Source organism: Mustela erminea, chromosome 13, assembly GCF_009829155.1.
Source record: "Mustela erminea isolate mMusErm1 chromosome 13, mMusErm1.Pri, whole genome shotgun sequence".
NCBI lineage: Eukaryota > Metazoa > Chordata > Mammalia > Carnivora > Mustelidae > Mustela > Mustela erminea.
This window is the reverse complement of record NC_045626.1, coordinates 48,913,250-48,936,830: the sequence shown is the minus strand read 5'-3', so window position 1 is coordinate 48,936,830 and position 23,581 is coordinate 48,913,250. Positions and strand designations below refer to the sequence as shown.

The 23,581-nt window shown below is 36.8% G+C and overlaps 2 protein-coding genes across 10 annotated transcripts in view; both read right to left on the bottom strand.

Moving 5' to 3' along the window:
- The window catches only part of ESCO1 (establishment of sister chromatid cohesion N-acetyltransferase 1), an 85,074-nt gene that overhangs the window by 16,179 nt on the left and 45,314 nt on the right, over positions 1-23,581 (bottom strand). For all 9 annotated transcript variants that reach the window (XR_004277896.1, XM_032309423.1, XM_032309422.1 and 6 more), the window contains 2 exons: positions 21,101-21,215; positions 16,945-17,076 (listed from right to left, as the gene is read on the bottom strand). Coding sequence is in view for 8 of the 9 variants with exons in the window: in XM_032309423.1 (XP_032165314.1) it covers positions 16,945-17,076; positions 21,101-21,215 (247 nt within the window). In the remaining variant the exon portion in view is untranslated. The remainder of the gene's footprint in view (positions 1-16,944; positions 17,077-21,100; positions 21,216-23,581) is intronic.
- Positions 20,145-20,591, bottom strand: LOC116571457 (small nuclear ribonucleoprotein G). Its single transcript, XM_032309426.1, has one exon. It carries the CDS (start codon positions 20,529-20,531, stop codon positions 20,301-20,303), a length of 231 nt encoding a protein of 76 aa, XP_032165317.1. The 5' UTR covers positions 20,532-20,591; the 3' UTR covers positions 20,145-20,300.

Below are 23,581 nucleotides of genomic sequence, written 5' to 3'. Positions count from 1 at the left end.
AGCGAGTGAGCGAGCAAGCCCATGAGCAAGGGGAGGGAAAAAGGGACAGGGAGAAGCAGACTCCCTACTGAGCAGGGAGCTGGACATGGCACTTGATCCCAGGACTCTGGGATCGTGACCTGAGCTGAAGGCAGATGCTTAACCAACTGAGCCACTCAGGTGCCCTTATCTGCGATACCTTCACCAGATCATTTGTGATCTAGCTCCTCATCTACCTCTTCAAGCTCCCTATCTTGAAGCTTTCCTAACACATGACCCAGTCATGGGTCGTAATACTTAAAATATCCCAACTTTTACACCCATTATTCTTCTAGTCCAATACCTCTGCTCTACACTCTCCTGGACACAAAGGACTCCTAACTTGTCCTTTCCGACTCTACTTAAGTATTAACCTCACTTTTCCAACCTTTGTTGGATATCCTTAGGCTCTATCTTCAGACAGTACCCTGTATGTATTACTACTGTAGCACTTTCCGTATGATTTAGATATGTTTACTTATCTGTCCCTTGTGCTGCCTGTAATCCTACATAATGGAAAAAATGATCTTTTCAGTAGTAATTTTTAAAATTTAATAATAATTTTAATAATAACTTTTTATTTTAAGATTTTATTTATTTACTTGACAGACAGAGATCACAAGCAGGCAGAGAGGCAGGCAGAGAGAGAGAAGGAAGCAGGCTCCCTGTTGAGCAGAGAGCCCGATGTGGGGCTCGATCTCAGGACCCTGAGATCACGACCTGAGCCAAAGGCAGAGGCTCAACCCACTGAGCCACCCAGGTGCCCCTTAATAATAACTTTTAAACTATGGAATATGGTAATGAAGTTTGAATAACAAATAGCGTAAAAAATTACCTCATAAGACTTTTTTAAACTTTTTACAGATTAAAAAAAAAAAAACAAGTGAAAAAGGTTTAGTTAACTTGCTATGGTCACATAACTAGTAAGAGGCTCACTAGAAAACCACATCTTTCTAATGTAATTAAAGCTCACTATTTTGCCGCACTGATCTCAAGAATCTTAAAAACTGAATAGGAAAAATACATAATACAATTATCTGTAACAGAAGGTGCAATCCATATACTTCTATGGTTGAAAGGAAGTTTTCCTTGATTCAAACTCAACTTTTTATGTTTCTGAATCCAGAATTAGTCTTACAACCAATATGCATATTTAATACATTTCTTAATTCTAAAAAACAGAAGTTATCAAATTGAAGCATGAACTTCCAAGAGAAAGCAAGTATTTTAAAAAGTATTACAACGATTTTGAGCCAAGAAAAACCCTTTTGGGCTTAAAGAGAAACCCAAAACTGTTTCACAGAAGGGATGGTATTTCCCCTTGAAGAGTATAGATGAGAATGGGAAGGCATTCCTGGTAGAACAATGTACAAACTAAAAACTAGAGGTGGAAAAATTAAAGCAATGCAAAAGACAATGAGTGTATCAATTTTGCTAGAGAAGAGAATTTATAAGGAAATGAGAAATACATTTACAAGGGCAGACAAGAACCAATAATGCTGGCTGGGCCATGAATGCCTAGTAGAAATAGGGAGAAATCAAGAAAGATTTTAGATAAGCAAAAGTCATGACTGTACTTGAACCAAATGAAGATGAATTTGGCAGCTGTATATAATAGGCAGGATGGACAACAGCAAAAACAAAAATATATATATGTCATAACATGGATGCCAATTTCGTATTATAAACAAATGTGTCTTGTCACTTAAAACCTTTGTGTTTTTAAAAATTTGAAATACAGAAGATCATCTGAGTGGACTTTAGTTTAAAACTGGGGTCAACTGATTTCTCTGAGCTAAATTATAATCATATACACAATATATTTTGTTGGAGTTCAAATAAAAAGCAAAAACCTACAGTCTACTATAAAAGGACTCTAAAGCTAATTTCATTACTTAGTACCTATGTGATGTTAGGCAAATACATATCCTTCTTTCTGCGTTATTTCCTCATTTATAAATTAACTGTAACTACTTCATGATTTGCTAAAAAAAATAAGGAGTTCTATATAAGTAAAAAGTTGGATCAGCCACTGGTAGACAGGAAGCCTTTAATTAATGTCATTTGTGTTAGTGTTATTGTTATTATTGTATCTCCTACATATAAAATAATTTATATAGGAATTTAAGTTTCACATTGGGAAAATCTGACTCTATTCTAAAGACACTTTATGGACTTTTCATTTTTTAGATATATTACGACAGCAAGATTTTTCTGGTTTCCTATAATATTTAAGCTGAATGAGTAAAAGCTAGAATCCCTGAAAACTTCTAGTCCTCCAGTAGAATTATTTGTTTTGGTAAATCCTGTATTCTAGGACCAATTCTCTTTGATCTAGGAATGATAGAAGCTACAGGGATCTGGAGTTTTAGGATGCCTAGGTTGTCAAGGTTTTATAATGAAAAACACCATATGGACCATAAACTACAAAAGGACCAAGACTTCATTTGACACACACTACATCCCAAGCTCAGAGCACAGTAAATCAAGTACATTATAAATATTTATTTTTGAAAGGATGGTACATGCTTGAAGAATCAAAGCCTCTCTTTATAAAAGCAAAAGCTTAATCCTTCTGTGCCTGTTTTGCAATCCGTAAGAGAGGAATGAAAACTACTTCAATGGTTAACAGTGAATTAATTTAATACTTACAGAATACCTACAATAATTAACTACAACTGAGAAACTGGAAGGTTGAGAGGGGAATAATAGAAGCATCAAGGAGTCAAATGTTTATAAATACTAAAATTAAAAGCAGGGACATATGGGTGGTTCAGTTGGTTAAGCCACTGCCTTAGGTCATGATCCCAGGGTCCTGGGATCGAGCCCCGCACCAGGTTCCTTGATCAGTGGGGAGCCTGTTTCTCCCTCTCCCTCTGCCTGCTACTGTGCCTGCTTGAGTGCACGCACGTGCTCTCTCTCTCTCTCTGACAAATAAATAAATAAATAAATAAATAAGATCTTTTAAAAAATAGAATTAAAGGCAACTGACAGAACTTAAAACAAAAATAATAAAAATTGGAAGAAAAGATTTTACCCACACATTTATATATAGCTTCCTATATATAAACTATACATACATCGCTTGATTTATTTCAGTTACACTGTAAACACTCAGACAAAAGTGCTTTATCACTGGAGAATGGGACCAGAAAGAGAGAAGAGGTAAGGAGGCTTTCACTTTTCATTTTCTATCTAGTAATTATTAGTAACATTTTTAAGTATATATACTGCTTTTCAAAAATTTTTAATAAGTTGAAGAATAAAAAATTTGAAGGCCACTCTTTCATTTACCTAAATTATAATTTTTTTAAGGAAAAGAATATGAAAAGAAAATTTTCTCCACAGAAAAAGTTTGAACAAGTGCCCTTAAAAGAACAAAGTATTTAATTTTTTTTTTTAAGATTTTATTTATTTGACAGAGAGACACAGTGAGAGAGGGAACACAAGCAGGGGGAGTGGGAGAGGGAGGAGCCGGCTTCTCGCCAAGCAGAGAGCCCGACATGAGACCCAATCCCAGGACCCTGGGGATTAGGACCCGAGCTGAAGGCAGACGCCCAACGACTGAGCCACCCAGGCGTCCCTAAGTGTTCTTTCTTGTGGGTAATACAATGATAATATATAATTTAAAAATTTCACAATAATGCCTTTTCATAATTAAAGACCATATGAAACTGAAATGCAACTTTAAAAATTATTTTGGGGGCACCTGGGTGGCCCTGTCAGTTAAGTGTCTTGACTCTTGGTTTTGGCTCATATCATGATCTCAGGGTCATGGGCTCTGCCCTCAGCAGGAAGTCTGCTTCAGATGCTCCCCTTCTGCCCCCACACTGGCACATGCATGCACATTCTCTCTCTAAAATAAACGAATCTTGGGGCGCCTGGATGTCTCAGTGGGTTAAAGTCTGTGTCTTCGGCTCAGGTCATGATCTCAGGGTCCTAGGATCAAGCCCCACATCAGGCTCTCTGCTTAGCAGGGAGCCTGCTTCCTCCTTTCTCTCTGCCTACTTGTGATCTCTGTCTGTCAAATAAATAAATAAAATCTTTTAAAAAAATAAAAATAAAATAAATGAATCTTTAAAAAAAAAAACACACATTTTGAAAAGAACCCAAAGATTTAGAGAGGAACATCTATTTTTTAAGTTACTTCCCATTTCTCAAACATCCTGTTATGTACATTTTTTATTAATAATAAATTTGTCTCAGGGAATGGTGAAAATGAAGTCCTAAGAAAAAGGTTTTCATGAGAGATGCTTTATTATGTTCTAAACAGCATAACATTTTCCCAGATAAAATAACAGGGTATTTTACTATATGGTGGTAACTTTCTTAACTGATCTCCACTTAAGTAACTTGCTGGATTAACTAATACTCACTTTTCCCTAGGTAAAAGAAACTAATACCTGGAGCACATGGACAGACTCACAATGAGTAAACTACCTTGTTATTCCACACCTGAGTGAGACAGGATTACCAAGTATCATTTGTTCCTAAACTTATTTATTCCAATTTATTATTTTTTTAAAGATTTTATTTATTTATTTGAGAGAGAACACGCACAAAGGGAGAGTGAGAGGGAAAAGCAGACTCCCCCGGGAGCAGGGAGCCCTACAGTAGTGCTCAATCCCAGGGCTCTAGGATCATCATACCTTAGTCAAAGACAGATGCTTAACCAACTGAGCCACCCAGGCACCCCTATTTATTATTTTTATTATAAAATGTAATCAAGTATTAACTAAATAGTAGAAAGATAGTTGTTTTAATGAGCATCGATAGACCATGCTGGCAAAAAGCAAAATAGGCCAAGTGTCTTTTTTTTTTTTTTTTTTAAAGATTTTATTTATTTATTTGACAGAGAGAAATCACAAGTAGATGGAGAGGCAGGCAGAGAGAGAGAGAGAGGGAAGCAGGCTCCCTGCCGAGCAGAGAGCCCGATGCAGGACTCGATCCCAGGACCCTGAGATCATGACCTGAGCCGAAGGCAGCGGCTTAACCCACTGAGCCACCCAGGCACCCAGGCCAAGTGTCTTTTAAAAATCAAAAATATAACAAGAATAATTCTATACCCAGATTCTCAGATTGCTTTGCAATGTTAAGCTCTTGCTCTATTTTTTTTAAAGATTTTATTTATTTATTTGACAGAGAGAGACACAGCAAGAGAGGGAACACAAGCAGGGGTTGTTGGAGAGAAAGAAGCAGGCTCCCTACTGAGCAGGGAGCCCGATGCAGGGCTCAATCCCAAGACCCCAGGATCATGACCTGAGCCAAAGGCAGACGCTTAACAGCTAAGCCAGCCAGGTACCCCACCGACTAACATTCTTGCTTTAAATTTGAACCTGGTACCTGGACTACAGCTATCTACTTTAAGGACCAAGAAGTGGTCCTGAAGCCAGAAAGTCAATACCTTAGGAGTGGCAAGCACTGACTGAGAAATAGCCAGCACTCATGATATGGCTAAACTGCTGGATGGAACAACCCTGTAACTACACACCTCCGGACTTCTTAATATATAGCCTTATGATAAATCATAAAAGCTACTATTTGGGTATTCTAATATCAAGGGTCCACCTGAATCAGCTTTTCTGATTAAATGACCTAATTCTCCCAATTCTGTCAGTTAAAAAAACTTCTATTGTAATTACAATATCAAAATCTACTACGATAGGAGTGTTTCTCAGAAGAAATCCTTGGGTCACACCTCATACAAAGTCAAACTAGAGGAATTATGAATCTCTCTTCTCTCCTATCATTCTCAAACACCACGGAATCCTATATCGGTCTTTATTAGGCCTGACCTATTTAGTTAAGCACTTTTTAACATATGTAATAACTTTCCAGAATGTAAGAAATATTTTATTTGATGTAAATCTTACCTCAAGATTATGTGGGGCTTAGGGCACAAATATACTGACCTCCTCAATATTGGTCATAATTTTTTAAAACTCATGGTCCAAACTCCCCTCACTCCTATACCCAAATATAAATGGAGCCTCCATTATTAAAAAATGTTCTCAAAATGTACAGCTGTGGGAATTACATTCCCAACTAGGATAAAGCAGGTCACAGTAGATCATTGTTTCTCTTTTAATAAGAAAATAAGCAATAAACTCAAAGTTACGTTTTCTTTAAAAGCATTGAAGAACTATGGATTGACTTCTAGGGATGAACTAACCCTTCCTAGGTGAGCAGAGACCAGCAGCTATTTTTATCCTAAGACACTGACCACACCTGCAAGCATGAGCAGGAAAGAAAGAACTGCCATAGGCAGAGGAAAAGAAGAGTATCCTGCTGGCAAAGAAAAACCAAAATTTTAATGGCTAAGTGAGTTAACATGGTTATCTGAAATATGGAGGAGCTTCAAACACAGAAAATTCTCCACCAGTTCTCTCACAGGGACATCTGCTGAGTTGAATTGGAAGGTGTAATGAGCTAGGTTTAGTGCAGTGAAGTTTAGATAAAGTTTAGATCCTCGATTTCTTCTGAAGAGAGGCACCTGATCCCAACCTCAAAACATTAAAAACCAAAATGTATGGGAAAACAAACTAAAATTTCATCCCAATTCCATTCTTTTTTTTTTTTTTTTTAAAGTAAGCTCTATGCCCAACATGGGTTTTGAATTCACAACTGTGAGATCAAGAGTCACATACTTGGGGTGCCTGGCTGGCCCAGTCCATAAAGCATGGGACTCTTGATCTTGGGGTCATGAGTTCAGGCCACCTGTTGGGGGTAGAATTTACTTTAAAAAATAAAATAAGGGACGCCTGGGTGGCTCAGTTGGTTAAGCAGCTGCCTTCAGCTCAGGTCATGATCCCGGGGTCCTGGGATCGAGTCCCGCATCGGGCTCCTTGCTTGGCAGGGAGCCTGCTTCTCCCTCTGCCTCTGCCTGCCTCTCTGTCTGCCTGTGCTCGCTCGCGCTCTCTCCCTCTGTCTCTGAAAAATAAATAAAATCTTTAAAAAATAAAATAAAAAAGTTACATGTGGGGCGCCTGGGTGGCTCAGTGGGTTAAAGTCTCTGCCTTCGTCTCAGGTCATGATCCCAGGGTCCTGGGATGAAGCCCTGCCTCAGGTTTTCTGCTTCAATCTTAAAAAAAAAAAAAGCAATTGCAATGCAACAGAGACAAGACAGTTTTCAACAAGTGTTGCTGAAACCGGACATCCACATACAAAAAAAAAGTGAATTTAGGTATAGACTTCACACCCTTCACAAAAATTAACTCAAAATGAATCACAGAACTAAATGTAAAAAGCAAAACTATAAAACTCCTGGATAATAACAAAGAAGAAATCCACATAACCTTCAGTATGGCAATGACTTTTTATTTTTTTTTAATTTTTTAATTTTTTTAAGATTTTATTTATTTGACAGAGGAAAAGAGATCACAAGTATGCAGAGAGGCAGGCAGAGAGATGAAGGGAAGCAGACTCCCTGCTGAGCAGAGAGCCCGATGTGGGGCTTAATCCCAGGACCCTGGAATCATAATCTGAGGCCAAGGCAGAGGCTTAACCCACTAAGCCACCCAGGTGCCCCGGCAATGACTTTTTAGATATAACACCAATGGCACTGCACTTCATTAAAATTAAAAAGTTCTACTCAGGGCACCTGGGTGGCTCAGTGGGTTAAAGCCTCTGCCTTCAGCTCAGGTCATGATTCCAGGATCCTGGGATCGAATCCTGCATGGGGGAGTTCTTTGCTCAGCGGGAAGCCTGCTTCCCCCTCCCTCTGCCTGCCTCTCTGCCTTCTGTGATCTCTGTCAAATAAATAAATAAAAATCTTAAAAAAAAAAAAAAAAGTTCTACTCTACAAAAGACACCATCAAGAACATGAGAAGATAAGCTGCAGACTAGGAAAAAATATTTATAAGAGACAGTTGATAAGGGCTATTACCTGAAAGATATGAAGAATTCTTAAAACTCAACAATAAGAAAACAACCAACCAAACTAAAAAGTGGGCCAAAGACCCATACAAACACATCACTAGAGAAGATATACAGATTGCAAATAAGCATATGAAAAATATTCCCCATCATAGGTCATCAGGGAAATACAAATTAAAATGAGATACCACCACACGCCCATTAAAACAGCCAAAATCCAAAACAATGACAACACCACAGGCTGGCAAGGAGGTGGAACAAGAGGAAATCTCATTCACTGCCGGTGAGAATACCAAATGATAGAGCCACTAAGGAACAGTTTGGCAGTTTCTCATATAATTAAATTTACTCCTAACATACAACCCAGCAATCACATTCCTCAGTATTTATAAAAAGGAGTTCAAAATTTATCTCCACACAAAAGCCTGGACCTGCACATGGCTGTTTATAGTATAGCAACTTTATTCCTAATTGCCACAACTTGGAAGCAATCAACAAGATATTCTTCAATAGGTGAATAGATAAATGAAATACAGAATATGAATGAAATAGATAAATGAATAACAGAATATTATTCAGCACTAAAAAGAAATGAGCTATCAAGCCATCAAAAGATACGGAGTAATTTTCTTTTTTTTTTTTTTTTAAAGATTTTATTTATTTTATTTGACAGACAGAGATTACAAGTAGGCAGAGAGGCAGGCAGAGAGAGAGAGGAGGAAGCAGGCTCCCTGCTGAGCAGAGAGCCTGATGTGGGACTCGATCCCCGGACCCTGAGATCATGACCTGAGCCGAAGGCAGCGGCTTAACCCACTGAACCACCCAGGCGCCCCAAGATACGGAGTAACTTTAATTGCACATTACTAAGTGAAAGAACTCAATTATGAAGAAAACTATACACTGTATGATTCCAACCATATAGCACTCTGGAAAAGGTAAAAATAGGCAGACAGTATAAAAGATCAGTTATTTTCCAGCAGTTAGTAGGAAGGCAGGGGTAAACAGGATGAGAACAGAGGATTTTAAGGGCAGTGAAACTTTTTGTATGATACTATTATGGACACGTGTCATTATAAATTTTTCAGACCCCATGGAACAACACCGAGTGAACCCTAATAAAAACTATGTACTCTGAATAATAATGTTGTATCAGTATAGATTCATCAATTTTAATAAATGTATTGTTTTGAGGAAACTGAACATGTGTGTGACGGCGAAAAAAGTAATATATGGGAAATCTCTGTACTTTCTACTTAATTTTGCTATGAACCTCTATTAAGGGGCACCTGGGGGGCTTAGTCAGTTAAGTGTCTGCCTGCCTTTGGCTCAAGTCACGATCCCAGAGTTCTAGGATCAGGCCTTGCGTTGCGCTCCCTGCTCAGCGGGGAGCCTGATTCTCCCTCTCTTTCTCCCCCTCCCCGGCCCCCACTTGTGCTCTCTCTCATGCTCTCTCAAATAAATAAATAAAATCTTTTTTTTTTTTTTTTTTTAAGTCTATTACCAGAGGGGAAGGGAGGGAAAATGAAATCAGAAGAAATCAGAGATGGAAACAAACCATGGACTCTGGGAACCAAACTGAGGGTTACAGTGGGAGATGGGAAACCAGGTGATGGGTATTAAGGAGGGCACATGTGGTAATGGGCCCTGGGTGTTATATGCAACTAATGAATCACTGAACACTATATAAAAAACTAATGATGTACTATATGCTGGCTAACTGAACATAGTAATAAAAAATTGTTTTTATCAGCACAGAAAAAAAATAAATAAATAATAAGTCTATTAAAAATAAAACTTAATGAGACCATGGACAGAACTGGGAAATTATGATCCAAGATCAAAAAAAAAGTCAATAGAAACAGGCCCAGTGAAACTCACATGTTTGAATCAGCAGAAAAGAACTTGAAAATTTCTGTAATAAATGTTAAAGATTTTAAAGGACAAGATGCACAAACCACGGGCACCTGGGTGGCTCAGTCAGTTAAGTGTCTATCTTTGGCTTAGGTCATGATCTCAGGGTCCTGCGATCAGGCCCTGCATTGGGAGCCTGCTTTTCCCTCTCCATGCTGCTCCTCCTGCTTGTGCTCTGTCAAATAAATAAATAAAATCTTAAAAAAAAAAAAAAAAAAAAAAAGAAGAAGATAAACGAACTATGTGAAAAGAATTTCCACAGAGAAACCGAAACTTCCAAAAATGTACATGCTGTACCAGAAAGATTAGACTTATTTTTATATATAAAGGAAAATAAATCTTATGTAAAATTTCAAAAAGAAACTGAAGAAAAACCACTGGTATAAAATGATCTATAATAACCTCTTACATATAAGAAAAGTAGCTAAATTACTTTTACTACTTTTCTAATTGAGGAATGAACCATGTCAACACCTAAATTCAGTCACGTATACAATTCTAAATGCAACATACTTAATAAAGCTTTAACTGCTAGTGAATTCAAATTTGGGCTGCTTTTACGTATTTCGAAGTATGTTAATAATAGTCTTATTTTGCCTAACTTCTATCAAACATACACAATATATTTAATGTCCCCTCAAAAGATATTTATAGTATCAATTCCCAATCAATAAATATCAGAGTTGCCAAAGCCCAGAAAAATTTTCTGGTGTAGTATTATTTTTATACAAGATAACTGAGACTCAAACACTCTTGTTGTGCAGCTTCCAATCAAATCCACTCATTTGTAGAGCGCCTACTGCACATTGGCAGGTGCTATTTAATGTGATAAACAGAGTATCAAGGACTCTTCTCTGACAAAGCTTCTACTCCAGTGGGAGAAATACCAAACAAATTTTCAGTGTAGAAAAGGGTCAAAAGAAGACACTAATACTGCTGGAGTAGAGAGAGAGGGAGCCACTTTGTATTGGGTGTTCAGGGAGGGCATCTCTGAGATTTTAAGACCTAAATGAAGAGAGCTGGTGTAGAAGATCTGAGAGAAGAAAAGTCCAGGAAAAGGTAAAGTAAGTACAAACACACTAAGAATGGAATGTAGCTGGAGTGGTTCAGGAACAAAAGAAAGATACGTATGAATGCAGGGGCACCTGGGTGGCTCAGTGGGTTAAGCCGCTGCCTTCGGCTCGGGTCATGATCCCAGGGTCCTGGGATCGAGCCCCGCATCGGGCTCTCTGCTCAGCGGGGAGCCTGCTTCCTCCCCTCTCTCTGCCTGCCTCTCTGCCTGCTTGTCATCTCTCTCTGTCAAATTAAAAAAAAAAAAAAATCTTTAAAAAAAAAAAAAAGATATGTATGAATGCACGTAATGGTAAGAGTGTTGAGATGAAATTAGATGAAATTAGAGAAGCTGGAGTATATGAGGCCTTGATGCCACAGTAAACACCCTGGATTTTAGTCTGTGTGCGATGAGAATTTGCTGAAGAATTTTAAATAAAGGAAGGACATAATCTGAATTAAGTTTTTATGGCTGAGACAAAGACCATAATGGAAGCTGGGAAAGCAGTTAGGAGGCATTACTAGGCAGGAAATGATGACAGCTTGGTTTAGAGTAGAAGCAGTGGACATGACAGAAGTGGAAGGATCTGAAATCTATTCTGAAGGTGAGATTTACTAATGTTAAGTATAGGAGTATACTTTGAGTATACTTCTTTGAGTATATGGAGAGCAAAAAGAAAACTGAAGGATCATTCTGAAGTTTTCAGTCTGAGGAAATAAGTTAAATGGTGGCACCATTTCCAGAATGGGGAAAAACAGAGGAAGAACAGATTAAAAGAAGTTTTTACTTGCCACTAGATACATTATAGGTTTTCCCTCCCCTAGAGTTTGTAAACTCTTTTTAAAAATGTAAAAGCTTGGGGTGCTTGGGTGGCTCAGTGGGTTAAAGCCTCTGCCTTCTGCTCAGGTCATGATCCCAGGGCCCTGGGATCGAGCCCTGCATTGGGCTCTCTGCTTGGCAGGGAGCCTGCTTCCCCCTCTCTCTCTGCCTACCTCTCTGCCTGCCTGTGATCTCTGTATGTCAAATAAATAAATAAAATCTTAAAAAAAAATGTAAAAGCTTATTGCATATAACATTCATTCTAAAGGCATTTTTCCTCCACTACGTGGCTCTCCATACCAAAGCAAGATTAATTTCTGACTAAGATCTGGAAGTGCTGCTCCCATTCTATATTTATTTACCACAATATTCTATGTCTTTAAGATATAACAAAGTAAAAAAATTAAAAATCAGGGTCAGGGAAAAGATAAAAACTTGAGAAATAAAATGGTAATTTTTTTAAAAATAATTTCTATGTAACAAATTTCTACCTGTTTCTAAAGACTATTTCTCAATTTTCAACACAGGGTATGACAGCCTTACCTTTAAGCAGAGAAACTAAAGGAAACTCAGACCATTCTCTGACCTGGCTCTCAGTCCCTCCTACTGATGCCAGAGTACAGTTCTAAAGACCAATGCAACTTTGCTTCAGATTCCTTTCCCATTCCCAAGATTTTAAAATCTCTATTCCTGGAGCACCTGGGTGGCTCAGATGGTTAAGTGTCTACCTTTAGGTCAGGTCATGATGGAGTCAGGTATCAAGCTCCCTCCTCACTGAGTGAGGAACAGTGCTTTTTCTGAGATATTTATCAGTATTATTTTTTACTGAAGTATAGTTGATACATAGTGTTATACTACTTTCAGGTATACAACATAGTGATTCAACAAGTCTATACAACAATTCCATGCATTATGCAGGGCTCACAAGTGTAGCTATCACTGGTCACCATAGACTATTACAATACCATTAATTATATTCCCTATGCTGTACCTTTCATCCCCATGGGGAGAAACAGCATTTTTACTTTGATGGTTTAGTACTACGATAATAGAAGAGTATAGCTTAGCTCTACAGCCAATCAGAAATCTGTCAAATCTTTCTTCAGTTTTTATCATCAATTTCCCCTTTTCTACCAGTGCCATAGTAATCCAATACCACACACACCACTACATATACTACCTTCTCCTTTTATGTCACTAAAATATTATTTCTCAGAGTGCCTGGGTGGCTCAATCAATAAAGCGTCCGACTCTTGGTTTCAGCTCAGGTCATGATCTCAGGGACATGAGACTGAGCCCAGCCAAGCACAGGGCTCTGAGATCAGCACAGAGCCTACCTGAGATTCTTACCCATCCCTCCCCCTCCCCGTTCGCCCCCCCTCTAAAATAAATCTTTCAAAAAAATAAAATTTTAAAAATTTTTAAATATTTTTCTCCCTATTGGGGCGCCTGGGTGGCTCAGTGGGTTAAAGCCTCTGCCTTCAGCTCGGGTCATGGTCCCGGGGTCCTGGGATCGAGCCCCGCATCAGGCTGTCCGCTCCGCGGAGAGCCTGCTTCCTCCTCTCTCTCTCTCTGCCTGCCTCTCTGCCTACTTGTGATCTGTCTGTCAAATAAATAAATAAAATCTTTAAAAAAAAAAAAAATTTTTCTCCCTACATTCCACCAAAATATCATTTTTAACATTATTTAAACTTAACTATATCATTCACAATGCTCAAATTTAAATATCTAAAAGAAAAGAAAGAAAAAAGCCCAAACTGGCATCAAAACCAAAGTATCACAATCCAATCTGATGCATTTTTCTGGTCTTATTATCTATAAAAATCTCTGATTCAACAAGAAAAAAAATTTACTCATTATTCCCCACAAAGACGTTAAGTTTTCTTATTAGCTATCAATAATAGATGACCTCCTAGTGTCTGTCCATTAAAAAAAAATCAAATCTTAACTTTTCCTCACCCATGGAAACAAAACTTCTGATCACTGCTCTACCAAAGTAATTACCACTTCTAAATTGTAAAGCCAATTATAATTAAATTTAAATAATACTGACTTACTGCTTTAATAAATCTCTTATTGTTAACTTTTCATTTCTTTCGGGCTTTGCTCCTAACCTTGAAAGCAAGGGCATATCATATACCCTGAAGTAGAGCCCTCCACAGAGCCTTCATTCAGTCAGATGTTAATTAATTCAAAAGAGATTAGGAACAAGGAGGAAAAAAGGATTCAGTTAGAAATTTCTTTGCAAAGAACCCAAACATGATTCCTTGGCTACATTACTAAAAGTTCAAAATACAGCTGAATTGTGGATAGGCTCCAGGCTTGGCAACATTCCTCAGTGCTCTAGGGGGAGTTTTTCCTGCTTTCTCTTCAAACCCTTAGCACAGAGTGTATCTCCAGCTGATCAAGGAAACTGAAGTGTTTGTAGGTCAAAAGCAAAGTCCAGGCTCCTCCTGAAGCATTAACAAGCTCTTTCCTAAATAGCTTCTAGTAAGTTAGATAAAATGCACTTCCTCAAATGGCATCAATGAGGCAGACAGGGTACTATGAAAAATAGAGGGCATCATAACTTTCCCCTACCCCTACCAAAGAGGGTAAGAAAAGGAAAAAAAAAAACCAAAAAAGTTAGCCAGCCAAATAAAAGGCTCTGTGGGCATCAATTTCTACAGTGACTAAATATATTTATGATTTTAATCTTTAGAAAAGGTCTTTAGTCATTTTTAGCTGTTACAGATTATTACCATGTCTAAGGGAAAATTTTTACCCTAAAGAAAAGCTATTTATTTTCTTTAAAATGTTTGATTAAAATTTAAAAAGTAAAACTCACTGGGATTTAATTTATTCTACTTTTAAATAGTTTTAAGTAGATCAAACCTTTATCTCCAGTCCTGGAACACTATTCACTTAAAATTAATTAAAACCAGAACACCAGGGGCGCCTGGGTGGCTCAGTGGGTTAAGCCTCTGCCTTCGGCGCAGGTCATGATCTCAGAGTCCTGGGATGGAGCCCAGCATTGGGCTCTCTGCTCTGCGGGGAGCCTGCTTCCCCTTCCCTCTCTGCCTGCCTCTCTGCCATCTTGTGATCTCTCTCTCTGTCAAATAAATAAAATCTTTAAAAAAAAAAACAGAACACCAAATGACTTCTTTTCTATGTGTTTTTTTCCAGGAAACAGAAAAAGACAAAACTCATATTTTAAAATTAGATGTTTTCTCAAACACCGTAAAAGTGCTTAAACTTTAATTATATAAATTTTTAAAAAGAAAGGGGGGAAAAGTGCTTAATGCAAAAACACAATACTGCTCATTAAATGCACAAGAATGCAAAGCACATACTAGGTGCCCAATAAATGTTTAATGTCCCAACCCCAAATCCAGAGCTCTGATCACAGCAGAACTTTAACATAACATTATGTATCTTTAACATAATACATATATTTTTATCCTCTCTCCATACACTAAAAAAGAATGCTACAATATTTTGGAGGAGTTTCTCCCATCCAAGTACTAACCAGGCCCGGCCCTGCTTAGCTTCCGAGATCAGACGAGATCGGGCGCGTTCAGGGTGGTATGGCCGTAGACTTTGGAGGAGTTTCTACTTTAGACTACATGTATATACCTACATTTGAAAACAGCAAAAGATATGAATATTGATCTTGATGTTAGCAAAGGATGGCCAACTGCTAAACTCAATTCCTTCTCTTGAGCTTATTTCAAAAACAATAAAATAACCCATAGCTCTGTCCCATCAAGGTCGGAGGGGAGGTGGTTAGAAGGAGGAATAGGGCTGGGGCAGGAATCAATCTTTCTGAAGTTAGTACACCGTATTATAGCTTTGCAAGAGCCAGAATTTGTTTAAAAGGTGATGACTCCATCTCACTCCATAAACCAGCTTCCACTGATACTGTGGAAGCACAGAGTACATATTTCCTTATCATTTTCTTTACTGTTACTCTAAGAAATTAAGAACTCCCCTTCAGATGAAGAATAAAGCCTTTTAAACCTAACACAAAAGTGATCACAAGAATCAAAAGATGTAAAATGAAAACTCATTTAAACTAACTTCTACCAGATTTATGTATAATAAATAAATGTTTTTGCCCCAAGTATTCTATTAACTTAGCTATCTGATAGGATTATTTTTGTTTTCAAGTTGTAAGGATATTAATATAGTGAAATTGGAAAAGTATAAATTCCAAACAATAAATCAGTATCTAGCTATAAATATTTAATGCCCAAACAGCTTGTACTGCATTTAGTTAAGTGACAGAAGGGGGTGTGTGTGGAAAAGACAGATGTAAAAAGGAGTATAAAGAATCACCACAGTAGAGAACCAAAAAAAAGAAAACCCTATATTGGGTAGAAGTAACTAGATAAACGAAACAATAAATATGAACTCTTCAACCAAAAATAAAAATACAAATTTAAGTGAAGCCAATAAAGATCTTTAAACAATCCAACATCTGTTGCTAATGTAAAAGCCTATATGAAATGAATGGGTGATCTCAGTTCAGATATCCTGGAGGTCTTATTAATGTGAGTGTACAGTACTGAAGGTAACATGTATAGAATAAAAATAGATTCCATTTCAGATATGGGTAAACAGCAATTACATTAAATTACTATTTTCACAAGATATCTGAAATGGTTCAAAATTATTCAAAATTTTGCCATTTCCAGAAATAACTATTAAATAATACCCACTGTACCTCAAATGCACATATATTAATATATACTAAAACATATTAACTTTGTGGCATTTTTTTTAAGTATACAGCAAATTCTGAGATTTTAACCTTCAATAAATTTTTCTTTTTTAGTTTATCATGAAAAACTCTCATGATAGCAAAGAGAAGGTAAAGAAAAATTCCAAAACCATCTATTTGTATAATAATGTATCACTATCAATTTTCAGAAAAAAAGTTATACTAAGCTATTATAAATATTAAACAGGCTTATCAACAGCTAATAATTAAAGAGAATTTTAAATACTCAAGTTGAATAGCATTAATTGTTAGAAGAGATGAGGTACAATAACTGCTTTAAAGACGTAACTTAAAAAAATCCCAAAACATAAACCAGGTAGAATTAAGTTAGCTGGTTTTATGTCTGGCTTTGTTTTAAAATAAGCCAGTATACATACAAGGGCTTTGTATATATGATCATGTACTAAAAACAGAAACTTTTCAATGTCTTAAGTTTTGCAATTCATCTCTTTAAGATCCTGACCTAGCTATCTGATACTTCATTTTAGAAGTCATGAACTCTACTTACCACATATTTTACAGCACTTATAAACTGGTTATGGAAGAGCAGATGCTGTGTTTCATCTTCTGGATTTGAAGCTGTGTAAAGCATGCCACAAACATTACAGGAAACTGCTCCAAATCTTTTCTGTCCTGCATCCTATTTATAAAAAACAAACAAAAAGGTTTTTTTCCCTCCCAAAGGAATAATTCCAGAACTTCAGCCTCTAAAGCTATAATGGGAACATAATGTGAGAAGTATTTAATCTGTAATAAAAATTATTCAGTGTTGATTAAAAAAGAAGACATTAATCTATGAAATCTAACTATAATTTTAAGAACTGTTTCCATTTTAATAATCTGATCACTTGCTTCACAGCATTTAATAACTGAAAAAAACTGAGAAATATCTTTTAACACTACAATCTTTGTTCTAAAGTGCCAAACAGGGGGCGCCTGGGTGGCTCAGTGGGTTAAGCCGCTGCCTTCAGCTCAGGTCATGATCTCAGGGTCCTGGGATCGAGTCCCGCATCAGGCTCTCTGCTCAGCAGGGAGCCTGCTTCCTCCTCTCTCTCTGCCTGCCTCTCTGCCTACTTGTGATCTCTGTCTGTCAAATAAATAAATAAATAAATAAATAAATAAAATAAAAAAATAAAGTGCCAAACAGGAAACATTCTATAAATAAAAACATAGACACATTCTATATCTGCAATAATTACACTGTTAAAGCTTAAAGGAAATAGTTTTTCACAGACCTGTATTTTTTAATGTCTTAAAAGTATGTTCTTTTTCATTGGGGAGGGTATGTGCTATGGTGAGTGCTCTGAAGTGTGTAAACCTGGCGATTCACAGACCTGTACCCCTGGGGATAAAAATGTATTATATGTTTATAAAAAAAAAAGTATGTTCTTTTTAATGGTTTTGTTCTAGTCTGTAGATACTAAAGAGTATTTTGATGTCACTAGAAACTCCGGAGAAAAGATAGTATTAATTTTTTCTATTATCTTCATATTAAATAAGTACAAAGTACCATCATCTACTCTCTGGTAATTCATACTTGTGCTGTAGAATACTAACTGTTTACAAAATGTTTCCTATTCTTGTTCTGAAGTTTTCAGCAGTGTGATCTAAGTCTAAGAATAATAAACTAATAGAGGTGCCTGGATGGTTAAAGCCAGTTAAGTGCCTGATTCTTGATTTTGGCTCATGTCATTATCTCAGGATCATGAGACTAAACCCCACATTGCACTCCATGCTGGGCGTACAGCCTGCTTAAGATGCTCTCCCTCTCTCTCCCTCTGCCCCTCCACTAGTGCATTCTCTTTTTCTCTAAATGAATAAATAAAAATAAACTTAAAAAAAGAAAAGGAATAAACTAGGGCACCCGGGTGGCTCAGTCAAATGTGTCTGCCTTCGGTTCAGGTCACGATCCCAGGGTCCTGGAATTGAGCCCACATCGGGCTCCCCTTTTTCCTCTTCCTGTCCCCCTGCTTGTGCTCTTTGTCAAATAAATAAACTATTTTTTTAAAAGAATTAATTAATAATCCCTTTACTCTTTCTATTCTAAACTGTGCAATTTGAATTACTACCAAAAAAAAAAAAAAAAAAAAAAAAACAAGATCTAAGACAACAGCATCTCTAGTGTCTCAGAATTAGGATCAAGCAGCAAAGAGAAGTCAAATGGTAAATAAAAGATTGTGTATAGAACTTAAGGGAAGTTCGGGCGCCTGGGTGGCTCAGTGGGTTTAAGCCTCTGCCTTCAACTCAGATCATGGTCCAGGGGTCCTGGGATGAAGCCCCACATCGGGCTATCTGCTCAGCAGGGAGCCTGCTTCCTCCTCTCTCTCTGCCTGCTTCTCTGCCTACCTGTGATCTTTGTCTGTCAAATAAGTGAATAAAATCTTTAAAAAAAAATAAAAAAGAACTTAAGGGAAGTTCATTCTAAACGATTCAAACTATTCACAAATTGTTACATGAAATTTCAGGCAGCTAGAAATTTTTTTTGTAATTGTGGTATGACATACGTAATATTTACTATCTTAACGATTTTTAAGTGTACAGTTCAGTAGTGTTAAGTATATTCAAACTGTTGTGCAACCAATCTTCAGAATTATTTTCATTTTGCAAAACTGAAACTCTATACCCACTAAATAGGTTCCCAATCCATTTACCTTCCCAGTTCCTAGAAACCACCATTTTACTTTGTCTCTAAATTTGACTACTCTAGGCACCTCACAGAACTAAAATCATACAGTATTTGTCTTCCTGTGACTGACTTATTTCACTTAGCATAATGTCCTTAAAAGTTCAACCATGCTGTGGCATGCCAGTGTTTCTTCTTTTTTAAGGCTGAATAATATTCCATTTTATATGTACACCATATTTTGTTTATCCATTCATCCTTGATGGATACTTTGATTGCTTTCATCTTCTGGCTATTATGATTAATGAACACCAGTGTACAAATATCTCTATAAGCAGGCAATACTCATAGTAATGAATAAACATCTCTTCCTTGGTTTCTTAATTGGTACATGGGAAATAATAGTACCTACCTCATACTTTAAAAACTAAGGCTTAATTAAGTTAATATGAGTGGAATACATAAAATAATGTATTCCAAAAGTATTAGCTACTATCATCATGATCATTAACATCACCATCAACTCTTGACTAGAAGTACAATCCACAAATGTAATTTTAAATTTTCTAGTAGCCATGTTAAAGGATGCAAAAACAAATATGTGAATTTTAATATTTTGTTCAACAAAACATATCCCAAATATTATAATTCCAACATATACTAAATAGAAAAAAGAACTTATTAGTGAAATACTTTACAATCCCTTTTCTGTATTAGTCTTTAAAATGTAGTAAATACATTTATACTTATAGTCTATCACAGTTCTGATGAGCCACATTTCAAATACTAAATGGCCACATGTGGCTACCATACTGGTCAGTGAAGCTCTAGATTCTACTATTCTTATCCTGTTTCACTATCAATTAACAACAGAAATATTATTAAATCTGATGAAACATCTTCCTGATTAAACTTTCTCAAAATTTCCAGATAATTCTTAATAAGTAATTCCCCTATATTAGAGTTAGCATTAATAATCTATTCCAAAAAATCCTACTGACAATGTTGAATGGAAATACAGTACATTTTCCTATTATTTTGGGCCCCTTTATTTTTTTATAGTGTGCTCACTCATTCAAATTAGATTTTTTTTTTTTTTTTTGGCCATTATAAAAGTTTATTTAACAAAAAAGCTCAATATGAAAATGCACACGATCTGATTTTTATATTGTAGTAAAACAGGTACTATGGAGAGGGGACATGTGGAAGCAGTTGATTCTTCTGATGAACACATCCATTGTTTATACTCGTTCTAAGGCTTCTAACATGATGATACTATTTCCTCGTATTACCACCATTCCAATATTGTTCTGTTGCCCACTAGTTGCCATCTCCACACATTCATCTATCACAAGATTCATAAATGGATCGAACCCCCGCAATATTCCTTGAACATGTCTGCCACCATTTAATTTCAATGATAATTTCTTGTCCATAAATTTTTTCAGCTCGGGAGGGTGAGCTTTGCTCATGGTGTCTACTCGGCGAGCTCAAAGATGCCTCCAAACGGAATTCGTGGCGTCCCTCGCGCTCCCTCAAATTAGATTTTTAATCAAACAAAATATCTCCCTCTCTTTTACAACTTGCCATCAAACTGCAGAGTGGTTAAGTTCTATTTCAAATTAACTATTGATTTATCATCCAATGAAACCATTTTAAAATTATAAAATTACACTAAAATACAGATATTTAAAATCATTTTATGCATTAAGCTCCGTTTTTTAATATTTAAACCAACTACTAAAACAAGGTACATATTTAAGAAAGTAACAAATGATAAAATACACAAATGTAAAATAAAGTATCAATCAGTCCTGAATAAAACTAAAAGCATGGAGATTTTGAGTTTTTATTTGTGACAAGAGGGCTTCACTACTGGGCAGCCAGAAGGGCATTTGTAATGATACCAAAATTACTTCCATAATGATTTATGGTGACAAAAAAGGCTCTCTGAAAAAAGGTTGAACTTATTCTTTAACAAAGTACATAAGTAAGATGGTTACTATAACCCTTTGCCAAAAAGGTGAAGTTGGATACTTACTATGATCAACTGTTTTTCATCAACTTTATCTGTTTCTTTTAGTTTCAAGTCCTTTGGAATTGTTATCTCCAAATGGGAATTACACTTAGTCCAAGAATGATTTGGTGGTGTCTCCCTTTAAAAAAAAAAAAAAAAAAAAAACTTTTACTATACAACACTCACAGATTTCAACAGTAAGGGGGAAAAGAATAACCTTTTAAAAATCAAGGGGAGGGTGCCTGGGTGGCTCAGTGGGTTAAGCCGCTGCCTTCGGCTCAGGTCATGATCTCAGGGTCCTGGGATCGAGTCCCACATCGGGCTCTCTGCTCGGCAGGGAGTCTGCTTCCTCCTCTCTCTCTCTCTGCCTGCCTCTCTGCCTACTTGTGATCTCTCTCTGTCAAATAAATAAATAAAATCTTTAAAAAAAATAATAATAATAAATAAAAAAAAATAAAAATAAAAATCAAGGGGAGAAAACCCAAGAAAATTACCAATTTTCAACAAATAAAAAACTGCTGTACCTACTATAATTTGAGTAAGTTTTAAGGTTTTTTTGGTAATTTTTAGCCATCTCAGTTACTACAGTTTGTCCTAAATACGGCTTTCATAATCTAGAAAGCAAAATAACGCAGATTTAATTTTATTCTGATATTAAAGAGAATGGAATGCTTTTAAAACATTTAAAATACTTTTACATGTTGATAATAAATAATACTTCAAGCAATTTGCAGAAAGGTGCATTCTCAAAACATGGTTGCTGGAAGTATCAAAAGACACACACTGGAGAAAAATATAGCAATGCAGGTTATATGCTATAGCTATAAACTTATCCTAGATATAGTAATACAAATACTTACCCTAGATATAGGCAATATGGGGGGTTTAGGGGGTGGGAAAAGAATAAATTAAACAAGATGGGATTGGGAGGGAGACAAACCATAAGAGACTCTTAATCTCACAAAACAAAGAGGGTTGCTGGGGGGAGGGGAGAGGGAGAGGATGGTGGGGTTATGGACACTGGGGAAGGTATGTGCTATGAAGCGTGTAAACCTGGGGAGTCACAGACCTGTACCCCTGGGGCTAATAAGTTTATAAAAGCTATAAACTTATCCTAGATGCTTCTGTGTACTGCAGAACTTTTTTTTGGACAGAAATTAACTAGAAACAACCAAAATGTCTACAAAGTGGAGAGCTGTTAAATAAACAATGGAATATTCACACAGTAAAATCTAATACAGACTTAACAGAATGAGGTAGTTAAGAAAAGATGCTACAGGGGCGCCTGGGTGGCTCAGTGGGTTAGAGCCTTTGCCTTTGCCTCAGGTCATGATCTCAGGGTTCTGGGATCTAGTCCCACATCAGGCTATCTTCTTGGCGGGGAGCCTGCTTCCCCCTCTCTCTGCCTGCCTCTCTGCCTAGTTGCGATCTCTGTCAAATAAATAAATAAAATCTTAAAAAAAAAAAAACAGATGCTATATCAGGGAAATACAAATCAAAACCACAATAAGATACCACCTCACACCAGTCAAAATAGCTAAAATTAACAAGTCAGGAAAAACAGATGCTGGAAAGGATGCGGAGAAAGCAGAACCCTCCTACACTGTTGGTGGGAATGCAAGCTGGTGCAGCCACTCTGGAAAACAGCATGGAGGTTCCTCAAAAAGTTGAAAATAGACCTACCCTACGACCCAGCAATTGTACTACTAGATATTTACACTAAAGATACAAATGTAGTGATCCGAAGGGGCACATGAACCTAAATGTTTATAGCAGCAATGTCCACAATAGCCAAACTATGGAAAGAACCTAGATGTTCATCAACAGATGAGTGGATAAAGAAGATGTGGTGTGTGTGTATACACACACACACACACACACACACACACACACACACACAATGGAATACTATGCAGCCATCAAAAGAAATGAAATCTTGCCATTTGCAATGACGTGGATAGAACTAGAGGGTATTATGTTCAGCAAAATAAGTCAATCAGAGAAAGACAATTATCATATGATCTCCCTGATATGAGGAAGCTGAGAGGCAATATGGGGGGTTTAGGGGGTGGGAAAAGAATAAATTAAACAAGATGGGATCGGGAGGGAGACAAACCATAAGAGACTCTTAATCTCACAAAACAAAGAGGGTTGCTGGGGGGAGAGGGAGAGGATGGTGGGGTTTTGGACACTGGGGAAGGTATGTGCTATGAAGCGTGTAAACCTGGGGATTCACAGATCTGTACCCCTGGGGCTAATAATATACCATATGTTAATAAAAATAATAATAAAAATAAGTAAAATTTTAAAAATAAATTTTTTAAAAAGATGCTATAATACCATAAGTAAAAAAACAAAACTGTAAAACATGTAAAGGCACAAAAAAAGTAAAATAAAAACAGAACTTGTGACTATCACATTCTCTCTACAAGGAAAACTGAGGACTACTAGCACAAGTTTTTAGGGAAAAATACCCCAAACTTGAAAGGTGTAAGTATTAAATCC

Excerpts from the sequence above, each read along its gene's own strand:
- LOC116571457 (XM_032309426.1), bottom strand. The coding sequence starts at position 20,531 with ATGAGCAAAGCTCACCCTCCCGAGCTGAAAAAATTTATGGACAAGAAA.